The 15,195-nt window shown below is 34.1% G+C and overlaps 1 protein-coding gene across 1 annotated transcript in view; it reads right to left on the reverse strand.

Annotated features, from left to right (window-relative positions):
- STT3B (STT3 oligosaccharyltransferase complex catalytic subunit B) overlaps window positions 1–15,195 on the reverse strand; it is a 103,367-nt gene that overhangs the window by 58,321 nt on the left and 29,851 nt on the right. The window contains exon 2 of the mRNA XM_045776385.2: window positions 1,374–1,482. Coding sequence (XP_045632341.1) covers window positions 1,374–1,482 — 109 coding nt within the window. The remainder of the gene's footprint in view (window positions 1–1,373; window positions 1,483–15,195) is intronic.

Genomic DNA, 15,195 nt, shown 5'->3' on the forward strand with positions numbered 1-15,195 from the left:
CCTTGTTTTTGTATCTCTGTGTACATCAAGGATAAGAAAATGCCCCAGATTAGAAACAACATCTTACTATCATGGAGAACATATTCTTTCCAAACAGAGAGGGAACATTTATAAAATGTGGCTATATGCTAGGCCACAAATCAAGTCTCAATAAATTTCAAAGGACTGAAATTACAGAATTTGTTCTCTAGCCATAACGTTAGTATAAAGCAAAAAAGGATAACCAGGAAGGCCTCTTATGTTTAAAAGCTAAATACAATTCTAAATAACCCATGAAGCAGCAGGAATGATAATGGAAATTGAAATAAATTTCAAACTGAATGAAAATAAAAGTACTACACATCAAAACTTAGGCATTATAAATGTAGCTAAAACAGTGATTAGTGGGAAATTTATAGCTTAAAAATAAATACATTAATAACAAAGAACCATTATAGAGCAAATTATATCAAGTCAGAAAAACATCAAAAGAAACTCAAGAAAAATGGAAGGAAGGAAATAAATTGAAATTAATACAATAAAAGACAAACACATAATAAAGATAACCAACAAGGTCAGTTTCTTTGGGTTAAGAGATCTAATAAAATTGATAAAACTTTGACAAAATATCAAGAAAAAAATAAGACTAAACACTATTTCCCCAAAGATACCTATCTTGCACTTTCTCTTAACACTCTCTTTACATTCCAGATCGTAAAAATATTTCCCTTATGTCACACTCTGAATATAATAGCTCCCCATGAGCTATGATCAGTACTCAATTACCCGAAGTAATTTAGGGCAGCTTTAGTACCTACAAAATTAAAATTGGGAGCACCTGTGTGGCTAAGCCCGTTAAGTGTCTGACTCTTGATTTCAGCTCAGGTCATGGTCTCAGGGTTTTGACACTGAGCCTGGCGTTGGGCTCTGCACTGGGCATGGAGCCTGCTTAAGATTCTCTCTCTCTCCCCTTCTCCTTCTGCCCTCGCCCCAAAATAAATAAAATTATCTAATTCTTCTAAATTTCTATTTCCTTGCAAAAAATATTTTTTTAAGGAAGTTTTTATAGAACAAAACAAAACCACAAATAACCTGAACTTAAGATGTACTATGACAAGAAATGTCCCCTCCCAGCCTCCACTTGTCAGAAATAATGGCCAGTGTGAGATAACCCAAACACGTGCAGGGAAAGGGGGGGAAGAGGGGAAGGGAATGTCAAGAAGAGATTTAGTATATTAAATACCAATCAGCCATAGAAAATTATACTAGTTAACTATACAAAGGTTTCAAGAATCTCCATCACCTTAGCAACTAATGATTTACTCAAATAACTATAAAACTTTATGATTAACGTAACTGCTATGATTAACATAAATAACTGCAGATATACTTACAGTACCACCTACTATTCTTCCTAGTGGATACCATGCTCTTTCATCAAACCAATTTAAAAATTCATAGAACCCATGAGAAGCAAGATGATGTGTTGATCTATAGTTAAACCTAGAGAAAAGAGGAAAAAAGGAAATGTTATAAAAGTTTGCTTACTAGAAAGAAATAGCCCTATCTTTCTATTATAAATGTAAATATCTTTATATATAACTCTATGGCTACATACATATTTCTTTTATAGAAACTGACATTATTCTCCAAGGAACAGGCTTATACCACTTATATAAAATCAAAAACAAAGGACCCCCCTCCCCCCAAAAAACATGCCTACAAAATTACTAATGCTCAAGTTAACATTTGGCCATTGCTTAGGGTACAGGCGGAAGTACACAGCTATGCATCCGAACAAAAAAAGGTGAGGATACACCACAAGGGCCAAGAAATGACTCTCAAAAGATTAAGAACGACTAACAGAAGACAGCATAAAAACTAAAGGAGCACGCTTGACATGATCGCCTCCAATCCTACAACCCTAAAAATAACAGGAATAAATAATAAATTATAATAGCACTAAAACCATGAAAGAATAAACTATAAATGAACTATAAGAGCACTGCAAAACAAGAATATGACCTTCAAGAATGAGAAATTCAATCAACGAAGATAAAAGACAAATGAGAAGAAATGCACTGCAGCATTTTTAGATAAATTTCATCAAATACAAAACTAAGCACACCCCAAAATCAAACATTTGAGAAAAGAAAGCCATACAAAATCTATGCATCAAAAACAAATGGAAGAATGCCATAGGAAGCAGAAATAAGACTATCTGCAGAGACTAAGACAAGCCACAGCAGCCTAAAATGATGTAACAACACTCAACATCAGAGCACCTAAATTAAGCAAATGTAGCAGATCCAAAAGCAAAAACAGCAATGCTATATTAGGGGACTTCGATACCTATTTTAAATACTGGACAGATCATACAAAGAGAATATCAATAAGGAGATAGTGGACTTGAACTACACTTCAGACCAAATGGATCTAACAGATTAATACAGAACATTACATCTGACAGTGGCAGAACACATATTATTCTCAGGCACATAGAATTTTCTCCAGAATATATCATATGTTAGGTCACAAAACAAGTCTTAACAAATTTAAGAAGGTTGAAATTATATCAAGTATCTTTTCCAACCACCATGCTAAGACTCTACAAATCAAAAAAAGTGGAAAATTCACCTACATTTGGAAATTGAAAATATAGTCCTGAGCAATCGATAGGCCAAGGAGAAATTAAAAGGACAATAAAAAATATCTTGAGACAAACACAAATGGAAATGCAACATAATAAAACTTACAGAAAGCATCAAAAGCAGATTTAAGGGGGGAAGTTTAGAGCAATAAACACCTACATTAATAAAAAAACAGATCTCAAACTACCTAACTTTACACCTTAAGGAACTAGAAAAAGAATAAACTATGACCAAAGTTAGCAGAAAAAAGGAAATAACACAGATCAGAGCTAAGATAAATGAAATAGAGACTAGAAACACAAAAGAAAGATCAACAAAACTAAGAACTGGTGTTTTTGGAAAACAAAATTGATGAACCTTTAGTTAGGCTAAAAAATAGAGAGAAGACTCAAATAAAATCAGAAATGAAAGGGGAGACATTATAACTGATACCACAAAAATACAAAATATCATAAGAGACTACTATGAACAATTATATACCAACAAATCGGACAACCTAAAAGAAATGAATAATTTAAAAACATATAACCTACATCAAAACTGAACCAGGAAGAAACAGAAAATCTAAAAAGACCAATAACAAGGAGACTGAATCAGTAATCAGAACCCTTCCAAAAAGAAAACCCCAACAAGATAGTTTTAATGGCAAATTCTAGCAAACATCTGAAGAATAATTAATGCTAATCCTTCTCAAACTCTTCCAAAAACTCAAAGAGACAACACTTCCAAACTCAGTTTCTGAGACCAGATTTGCCCTCCTATCAAAGCCAGATGAAGGCACTACAAGATAAAAGATTAAAGGCCAATGTCCCTGATGAACATACATGTAAAAATCAAGAAAATACTAGCAAACCAAATTCAACAGCACTCTTCAATACACCAAGATCATATAGCATCATCAACAGGTATTTACCCCCGGGAGTCAACGATGGTTCAACATATGGAAATCAATCAATGTGATAGACCATATTAGTAAAAATTAAGAAAAAAATATGATCATTTCCACAGATGCGAAAAGGGGCATTTGGCAAAATTCAACATCCTTTCACAACAAAAATTCTCAACAAACTGGGTCTAGAAGGAAGGTAACTCAAGCTAATAAAGGTCATATTTGACAAGCCCACAGCTAACACCACACTTGCTGGTGAAAGTTTAAAAGATTTTCCTCTAAGATCAGGAACAAGAGAAGGGTGCCCACTCTTCCACTTCCATTCAACACAAAACTAAAATCCTAGCCAGAGCAATTAGGCAAGAAAAAGAAATAAAAGGCATCTAAGTCGGGAACGAAGAAGCAAAACTGTTTGCAGAGGACACAATCTTATATATAGAAAAACCTAAAGACTCCACCAAATAACTGTTAGAACTAATAAAAAGGATTCAGTAAAGGTGCAGGTTACAAAATCATCATTCAAAACGCAGTTGCATTTCTATACACTGTGGAATATCTAGAAGAGAAATTAAGAAGACAATCCCATTTAAAATAGTATTAAAGTCAATAAAATACTTAGGAATAAATTAAATGGAAGTGAAAGACCTGTTCACTGAAAACTTTAAGATGATGAAAGACACAAGTAAATGGAAAGATATTCCATGTTCATGGATTGAATCATTAATATTGTTAAAATGTTCACAGTACCCAAAGCAATCTATAAAGCTGATGCAATCCTATAAAAATTACAACAGCATTTTTCACAGAAATAAAAAAAAAAATCCAAAAATGTATATGGAACCACGAAAGACTTTGAATATCCAAAGCAATCTTGACAAAGAAGGTGGTATCACAATGGTAGAGGAATCATACTTCCTGACTTCAAACTCTATTACAAAGCTAGAGTAATCAAGAGAGTATGGTACTGGCATTAAAAAAAAAAAAAAGAAAAGAAAAAAGCAAAGCAAAGCAAAGAAATAGACCACTGGAACAGAATTCAAGGCCAAGAAATAAACCCACACACATGGAGTTATCTAATCTTTGACAAGGGTGCCAAGAACAAATAACGGGGAAAGAACAGTCTTTTCAATAATGGTGTTGGGAAAACTGGGTATTATATGTGAAAGAATAAAAGTGGGCTCTTATCTTACACCATACACAAAAATTAACTCAAAATGCATTACAGACTTACATGTAACACCTGAAACCATAGAACTCTAAAACAAAGAAACAAACACAGAGAAAAAGTTCCTTGACATCGCCGTTGGCAATGACTGGGGGCGGCAAGGGCACCAAAACAAGCAACAAAATTAAGTGAGACTGTATCAAACCAAAAAGTTTGTGCAAAAAAAAGAAGAAAAATAAACAATATGAAAAGGCAACAGAGAGAACTATTCTCTCTATAGAATGAGAGAAAATATTTGCAAACCATATACCTAATAAGAAGTTAGTATCTAAAATATATAAGGAACCCATGCCACACAATAACAACAAAAACCTCCCCAAATCAAAAACAAATCTGATTTAAAAATGCAGCTGAACAGACATTTTTCTAAAGATATACATGTGGTCAAGAGGTGTATGAAAGGTGCTCAACATCACTACCCATCAGGGAAATGCAAACCAAAAACACAATGAGATACACCTCACACCTATTAGGATGGCTATCACCAAAAAGATAAGAGGTAACAAATGTCAAGGGTTTGAGAAAAGGAAATCTTCTACAGGGATGGTGGGAATATAAATTGGTATATCCATCATGGAAAACAGTATGGAAGCTCCTCAAAAAATTAAAATGGAACCACCAGCAACCCTATTTCTGGGTATACAGCCTCAAGAAGAAATCAGTATCTGGAAGAGAAATCTGCACTCCCATGTTCACTGCAGCACTGTTCATAATAGCGAAGACATGAAAACAACCTAAATGTCTGTGAATGGATGAATGGAAAAAGAAAATGTAAATACATATAATGGAATCTTATTCAGTCACAAAGCAGAAGGAAATCTTGCCATTTGGTTTGTAACAACATGAATGAAACTGGAGGGTACTATGCTACGAAAAAATAAGCCAGACAGAGAAAGAAAAATACTATATGGTATCACTTATAAGTGGACTACTAAAAAAATTTAAAAAGTTTAAATCAGTAGAATGGTGGTTGCCAGGGGATGTGGGAATGGGACAAATGGGGAGAGGATGGTCAAAAGGTACAAACTTTCAGTTATAACAGGAATAAATTCTAAGGATTTAATAATGTACAGCCCGTGACTATAGTTAATAATACTATAGTGTGTACTTGAAATTTGTTGAGTAGATCTTCAGGGCCCTCATCCAAACAAAACTAACATGTAAGGCAATGCATGTGTTTATTAAATTGACTGTGATAATTATTTCACAATGTAGGTCTATCAAATCATCAGGCAGTACATTTTAAATATATACAACTTTGTCAATTATATTTCAAAAAGCTGTAAAAAGTATTACGAAAAAAATTAAGAAATCTAAAGATAAATCCAGAATTTTTGGCATTTCTCTTAACTGGGAAAATGAAACCGCATAAATGTCAATAAATAGAAATAATGTAATGCTGTAAGTCTCTGGATTTTTACTCCACATATCCAGTCCTCTCCCGGCTTTCTGTACAGGCAGCCTCCTTTACCCAAGATCTTCTCATTACCTCACTCTAACTCTCTCCAAGAGATGTCAGTTACACACCTGGGTCTCTTCAGTAATTATTACCAGCATGCCCAACAAGTTACCAATCTTTTGTCTACATCAGTTTTTTTGTTTGGGTTTGGTTTTGTCCTTGAATGTCACAAAGGCATCTTGAACTCAATATCCAATTAAACTCATGATCAGACTCCTCCTACTTAGCCCCCCCCCCAACATATATATACACACTCTGTCTTTTAGGGTGTTCTACCACCTAACTTAAAGACAAAAATTTAGATGTCATCCTTGCTAGTTCCTTCCCTCTCACACCATATACACAAATCATAATCAAGTTGTCATTTTACTTCTTAAATATCTCTGAAAATTATCCACTATAACTGATATCACAAAAATACAAAAGATCGTAAGAGACTACTATGAATAATTATACACCAGCAAACTGGACAATTTGTCCACTCTTTTCCTACTCTGATACGAGCACTCTAACCCAGGCTATCATCTTAACTATAGTGGTAGTCTCCAATTCATCTCCCTAGATCCATTTGCCTAGCTCCTAAATTCCCAATCTGTATATATCTCAACAAAGAACATCTTTTCAAAATGCAAATGTGATCATATTGCAACCTTCTGCTAAACTATTCAAAGGCTTCCCCTCTCAAAAGTTAAAAAAAAAAAAAGTTTTTTAAAGAGAAGGAACCTCCACTTCTTTTTTTTTTTTTTTTAAAGATTTTATTTATTTATGTGACAGAGAAAGATAGCCAGCGAGAGAGGGAACACAAGCAGGGGGAGTGGGAGAGGAAGAAGCAGGCTCCTAGCAGAGGAGCCTGATGCGGGGCTTGATACCAGAACGCCGGGATCACACCCTGAGCTGAAGGCAGACGCTTAACGACTGCGCCACCCAGGCACCCCAGAACCTCCACTTCTTAACATAAAGTCACACACACTCTAGCTCTCATATAACACTACAGTATCATTTCATACCTTACTATCTCCCTACTTTCCATACACAGTACCGCCCTTACTGTGAGGGGTACCCTCCAAGATCCCCCAGTGAATATCTGAAACTGCACAGAGTACGGAACCCTACATATACTACATTTTTTTATATACATACCTATGATGATAAAGTTTAACTTATAAATCAGGAAGTTAGAGATGAACAACAATAATAAAATTATAACAATATACTATAATAAAAGTAATGTGAAGTGGCCTCTCAAAATATCTTATTGTATGGTACTCGTCCTTCTGATGATGATGTGAGATAACAACGTGCCTATGCAAGGAGATGAACTGAGGTGATGTAGGCACTGTGAAGCAGCATTAGCCTACTGTTGACCTTCTTACAGGAGGATCATCTGCAGTTGACCATAGTTAACTGAAACCACAGAAAGCAAAATCACAGATGAAGGGGGGGAGGGATCACCATACCCATTTTTCAGTTCTCCAGACTCACTCTGTTCCTTCCTAGGATCTTCAGGCTGCTAATTCCCTCTCCCTGGATCATTAATATCTCCCCCTTCTTAGCCTAAAAACCTATCCTTCAAACTTCAGCACGTTTCTAGGGATGCTGTTCTAAAATCGTTCAGTGTACTTTTCTTCCTAGCACTTGCCACATATCTAATTTCACATTAGTTCACTTAATATTTACCTCACTAGATAAATACTCCCATTAGGATATCACTGTGTCTCCAACATCTGGTACAGCACCTAACACATAGCAGCCCTCAAATATGTTAAATGAATAACTGATTTCATAAATATGTTTTTCAGTGGGGGTAAGATACAATCAAGCTATCTTGATAGGTACCTAAAGCCAATGTTAAATGGTACACCCAAATTAAAGACAGATTTAACTATACTTCCTGAGATCCAAGCCTGAAGGTATAATTAAAAAGTTGAACAAACAAGAAAACTCATTAAGATTCTGCTGAAAACCTAGTCAATGTACCTAAAAGCTAAACATAAATGTAAGTAGAATGTGTTTGGTCCCATTTTTATCCCCAGGATCAAGTTACTCCTGGTATGCAAGAGTCCCAGAACTCCCTTATGGATTCTTACATACACATTCTCTTTTTCAGTTAACTTCCTCCTTCTTGAATTGTCATGTTTTTCTATCCATTTTCTGGTTCAGTTTCCAACCCATCACTATGAATGTTCTTCTGAATGCCCTTACGGCTTTCATCTCTTACCTCCTAAAAGTGAAACAAAAGGACTATAAAAGGCAGTACACTCATTTCACAGGGCACTTTCAGTGTTACTGATTTTTTCAGACCCCTAATATAGTACCCCATTCTCATCCTTCCCCTCACACAACACACCACTCAACTAATCTAAGCCCTGTGTAATAGCTAAATTAACTATGACTATGGGGATAAATAAATAAATAAAAAGTGGACACTCTATCCAAGAGTTCTTGTTGCTTAGTAATATTACCAACACAGGATTACCAAACTTAATTCTTGCCAACAATGGTAACTATGTTTGACATTTCCATGATAACTCCTGGAGTTGAATACTTTTCATATATTTACTGGCCATTAAAATTTCCTCTTGGGTAAAGTGTGTGTTGAAATACTTTGCACATTTATTTTTTCTAGGTGATATGAATGAGCTTTTTATAAGCTGTAATCTTCTTTCATTCCATGGCTTCTCTTTTCACTTGCAATGGTTTTTAAAAGAATAGAAATTCCTGACATAGGGGGCGCCTGGGTGGCACAGCAGTTGGGCGTCTGCCTTCGGCTCAGGGCGTGATCCCGGCGATCTGGGATCGAGCCCCACATCAGGCTCTTCTGCTATGGGCCTGCTTCTTCCTCTCACACTCCCCCTGCTTGTGTTCCCTCTCTCGCTGGCTGTCTCTATCTCTGTCAAATAAATAAAATCTTTAAAAAAAAAAAAAAAAAAGAAATTCCTGACATAAACCTAATTTACCAACTTTCTGCGATAGGGTTAGTGCTTTTCTTCTGGTTAAAAATAAGGTCCTTCCCTACCCTCAAGTCATAAGGATATTGTTTTTTCTTTTTCATGACAACTTACAGTTTCAACTTACTTATTTAGGTCTTTAATACACCTGGAATGGGTTATTTTACATGGTGTGAAACAGGGATTCAATTTTATTTTTATTTTCTCCTTATAAATATTTATTAAAACAACGATCTTTTCTCCATTGCTCTACAGTTCCACCTCCATCATATATTAAGGGTTTGTTAATGTGCAGATCTGTTTCTGGATTCTATTTTGTTCAAGTGGTCTTTATGTCTATCCTTGCATCAATAATATGTAATCTTCATTACTGGAGTTTTACATTATATCTTGATATCTGATAAAACTTTTTTTTAACTGTGCTTTTTATTTTGTCCTTTGCATTTCTATATAAATTTTAAAATAAGCCTGTCAATTCCACCAAAAAAAAAAAAAAAAGGTGAGGTTTTGATTGAAAGTCCATTAACTCCACACATCAGTTTGGGGAAAATTAACATCTTTACAATACTGACTCGTCAAATCAATAAATATAGTTTATCTCCTTCATTTAAATCTTCTTTAATGTCTCTCCAGAAAATATATAACTTAACTTTAGAGGTCTTGCACATCTTTGCTTAGATTTATTCCTATCTTTAATGATATCTTCATTTAATTTTTAAAAATTGTTTGACATTGACAGGAAATCTCTTGATATTTTTACACTGATTCTGTAACTACAAACCTTGCAAATCCTTATTAATTCTAATAGCTTATCACTAAATTCCTTCAGACTTTAAATTTGAAAATCAATAAACTTCCCTGTGACTGTTAAAAACAAATAGCTGCATCAATATTTATTTATTCGACAGAGATAGAGACAGCCAGCGAAAGAGGGAACACAGCAGGGCGAGTGGGAGAGGAAGAAGCAGGCTCATAGCGGAGGAGCCTGATGTGGGGCTCGATCCCATAACGCCAGGATCACGCTCTGAGCCGAAGGCAGACGCTTAACCGCTGTGCCACCCAGGCACCCCGCAAACTTCAAGTTTTGAAAGCCCTGTTATAAGAGGTTTGTTTCCATTTTGTTCTATCCAATTTATCAGCCCTTACAACTGACAATCTTTTCAATTAGCAGAAAAATAGATATTAATTTCATTCAAAGTAAACGAAGTTATTTGATACAGTTAAAATATACAGTATGAAATTCCAAAATGGAGTAAGATACTGTATTTCAAACTTTAAGGGCATGGAAACTTTATTCAAATAAAATCTTCATGAAAAATAAAAGACAAATAAAAGTATACTTTTCAATAGAAATTTAAGTTAAAATTTATATTTACTTATAAACTCAATCAGTAAGAACAATTAGATGTTTTCAGTGAACACAGAATCTTAAACTTGAGGCTACATATCATAGTTGCAATGATGTTAACCATGTCATCTAATTTATTTCAGTATTTTGGTTCACAAAACTGATACCTGTATATCAGTCAATATTTTTACACGCAGGAATCATTTTTTAAAAAGTTTTCCTTGATGTTAAAGATATTGTCCAATTAAATGACGCAGAAGTTTGTTTGGAGCCCAACAGAAAATTCTGATTCAAGACTGAATAACTACATAATTGTTTGTATTTCTCATTATGTATGTGTGTGTATATACACATACATATAAATTACAGAACTGAACCAGAAATATGCAAATCTAAATTTATAAAGTATCATGACACTGTATCGCCGATTCAGTTGTTAGTATAGTTTGATTATTTTCTTTTACGTGAATTCTCCGGATACCTCTTTGGAGTATTAAAAACCCAATCCAACCTGAACATTTTTCCAAAGAAGACATACAAATGACAGCGGGTATATGAAAAGATGTTCAACATCACTCATTATCAGGGAAATGCAAATCAAAACCACAATGAAGTATCACCTCACACCTGTTGGAATGACTCTTCTTAAAAAGACAAGAAATAACAAGTATTGATGAGGATGTGGAGAAAAGGGCACCCTTGTGTACACTGTTACGGGGATGGTGCAGCCACTATGGAAAACAGCATGGAGGTTACTCAAAAAACTAAAAATAGAACTACCGTATGATCCAGCAATTCCACTTTTGGGTATTTATCTGCAGGAAACAAAATCACCACCTCAAAAAGATACCTGCACCCCCATGTTCAGCTAAGACATGGAGACAGTTTGTCTATCAACTAATGAATAAAGAAAATACAGTGTGTACACACATGCACACAAGTATTATTCAGCCATTAAAAGGAAGGAAATACTGCCATTTGTGACAACAAGGATCCTCCCTGAAGGTATTATGCTAAGTAAAGTAAGACAGAGAAAGACAAATACTGTCTTTGGGTGAAGATGGTCAAAAGGTACAAACTTCCATTTATATGATAAGTAAGTCCTGGGATGTAATGTACAGCCTAATAAATTATAGTTAACAATACTGTACTGTATATTTGGAAGTTGCTAGGAGAGTAGATCTTAAAAGTTCTCATCACACACACACACACACACAAATCTGTAAGTGTGGTGATGGATATTAACTAAATTTACTGTGGTAATCATTTTGCAGCATATACATATGTCAAATAATTATGTTGTACACCTAAAACTAATAGACTGTTATATGTTAAATAATCTCAATTCTTTTAAAAAAAGAACCCAGGGTGAAAAAGTTAATAACTTAGGAGAAAAAACAAACATCCCAATCCAAACAAATATAAAAAGCATTTGGATTGACAACACAACTACACTTGATTCTATTATAGTTAATAACTGAAAAATAAATATATCTATCAACTTTTAGTTTCACCTTCTTATTGTGCAATTTTAGCATGTTCACTCTCAGGTCTTTGTTCCATCTACATAGAAACCCACCGCAGCCACACATTTTATTCTTCTTCATGCAATCCTCTCAAACCTGAAATTCACTCTTGAAGAATCTTCTTTAACATTCCATCCTCTCCTCCCCAGTCCACTTTCACTTGTGCCTTGAAATCATCATGCTGGAACCTCTACTCAGTTCATCTCATAATGAAATACCTTTTCTTAGTGATTTTTGTATCCTTGGAGGTATCTCATAGTTCTGGCACATCACTCATGAGGCTCAACCAATGTTTAGTTAATTCTTCTTTTTTGGCACACCAGTAATTAGAACACTGACTTAAATTTTTGTCTTTATTCCCTTCTTCATTAAACTCAAGCAATTGTGTGCACAAAAGCAGTCTTCAATTTTAGCATGTTCAATTTACATATTAAAAAATTTTTAAGTAGCTGGAGTAGAGTGTTATAGACAAAACAAGAGGACCATAAAGTGGTAACTCTTGAAGCTAGTTATATATACCTGGAGGTTCATTATAGTACTAGATCTACTTTTGTGTATGTTTGAAATTGTCCATGATACTGTGTGTGTGTGTGTACATATAGTTTACATATACACACATATGTATACAGGTAATTGTAATAAATTTATATACAAATATATTTACATAATTATACATACAAGGAACATATAGTACATATATATGTATTAAAAAAACGAACAGGTATATGGTTTCCAGAAGCAAGTTCTTTATTTCTATTTTCTTACTTTTCATTGTTTCCTATAGATACAAGGAAAGACAATTATAAAATATAATGTCTCTGAATAGTCACACAATACATATATATGTGAAACTTTATTATAGAAAATACCACACACACACACTCTATCTAAATTATAGTTTTCCCCAAGTAAAACTAGGTAAACAGACTGAAAAATGATGTATTAAAGGTCAGAAATCACCAAAATAAAATGGAAATAAAAGAAACACAAGTGGTAAAATAACATCTATCTTAAAATAGTCTGAGAACACTATCAGATTTTACATATATCCCTTCTTTTATTAACAGTCAAGTAACTTTCAGTATTTTAACTTCAATAAAATAATTTGTTCTGAAACAAGTATGACAAAAGATGGTTAACTATTAAGTACAGATGGTAGCTACATGAGGTTCATTATGGTTCTATCTACTTTTGGTTTATGTAACATTTTCATAAGTTTTTTAAAAATAATGAATGCCTCTCCCAAATTCTCTCAACCCAATCTCTAGAGCCATTCTGCAATTCCAATAATGTGTAGAAACATGACTATAAGACAGACAAAATAATTTTCATACGGACATTTTTACTTTCTGAAATGAGTGTGTCAATAATTCCCCTACTTCCCAGTAACACGCAAACTGACAAAGATGTAAGAAGAAAGTGGGGATGAAAGACTGCAATGTGATTTTTTAAATCTGATAAAGAAAGAGCAATAGCCATGTTACAATTAAGAAGTCTTAAGAGATCCACTTTTACCCAGAACCTAAGGTATGTTAATTTTGTTTTCTTCTGCAATATATATTTATTTAGGTAAGACCTAAGCGTCCATTGACTATTCAAAAGACATTGCATTTTATAACTGCCCCTCCCTGTATCTATAGGAAACAATGAAAAGAAAATGGGAATAAAGAACTTACTTCTGGAAGCCAGGCACCTGTTTTGTTTTTTGAGTCCTTGCAAATACCATAGTTTATTATTTCTTCATCACAACAAACCCTTCAGAAGTTAAGAAAAGTTTATGTACTTGACTTAGGGAGAAGAGACTGACCACCTCCTAAACTAACAACAGGAGATTAAATGATGAAATCTTATTCATGAAAAAAAGGTTTTATTTCTTGGGTTCTAGTAGAAATTTAGTACAATGCTGTGATCAAAACACTACAGCTTAAACAGAATTTTACAAGCTGGTTTAAGGTTTATCCAGCATATACTGTATTGTTTCCTTATGAAAACAGACACTAACTTCCACCCCATTTGTAAACTAGTACTAACTAACTACCTTTAAAAACAAGAAGAAAAAGTCACTAACAGCTGCCTCTGCATTTTCCATCTTGTTGGAGATGTGACCACTTGTACATTTCATTTTGGATTTATTTCATCTAAATGAAATAGCCAGTGTACACTCAAAACAATAACAAAAACAAAATCTCATGATTATGAAAAATACCACAATATACCCTTAATCCAAAAGGTTAAAAAAAAAATTATGCCTCAGCCCTAAAATTAACCTATAGCTTTTCTGCCTTGAGAAGAAACCTTTGGGGGTGGGGGGGAAAGAAGAAGAAGGAGAAGGAGGAGAAGACGACGATGATGATGAAGAAGAAAAAGAAACAACAGAAACCTCTGAGGTGGGAATGGGTTTTGTATGTTTAATTAACATTTCCAATTCTCTACAAAAATATGGCAGTGTGTCAGAAAAAATATTAACATAATTGGAAAATGCCTAAGAATAATTAAGAAGAATAACAGTATATTGTTATCCTTAATGCTATGACCACCTTCAAGGCACCTAGTGCTTACCCTGTGATTAGCTTTTGAAAAAATAATATATGGTATGTGTAGAATTTGAACTGGAAAAGCTAAGAAATAAAAGCTTCACTTAACTTGTAGGAGGAAGTAAGAGACAAAGTTCTAACCAAAAGAAAGGAGCTAAAAGCAGCACTAAAAGTAAAATACAAGTTTTCCAAGGGTCAGTTCTGTCATTCTTTTCCCTAAACCATGTTACTTCTCTAATAAAACTATCTACCAAATGCATACAAACAATTAAATCTTTAACTAAAGTTTGCTATTGGACATTTCTGGGGAAGGGAGGTGAGGACAGGTGATATTGCTGATTCATAACACTGACATTAAACAGACTGTCTCAAATAAGTGCCTGCCAGAATAATTCCTACCTTTTTCCTATACAGTTACAAGATTGATACAGTTTTAGATAAACACAGTCAAAATGTCAAAAATTTAGAAACCAGGATTTATAGAACAGATTCAAACTAGAAATAACCACTCTAAATACAGAGGCAATGAGAGACAAACATGTTCCACTTCCCAAAAGTGTTCAGTCCACAAATCTAATTTTCTTAAGACAACGCAAGTCTAGTTTAACTCAGCCTTTGCAAATAAAATCTAAAACA

This window comes from Ursus americanus, chromosome 20 (assembly GCF_024610735.1).
Source record: "Ursus americanus isolate L20-20 chromosome 20, mUrsAme1.1.p, whole genome shotgun sequence".
NCBI lineage: Eukaryota > Metazoa > Chordata > Mammalia > Carnivora > Ursidae > Ursus > Ursus americanus.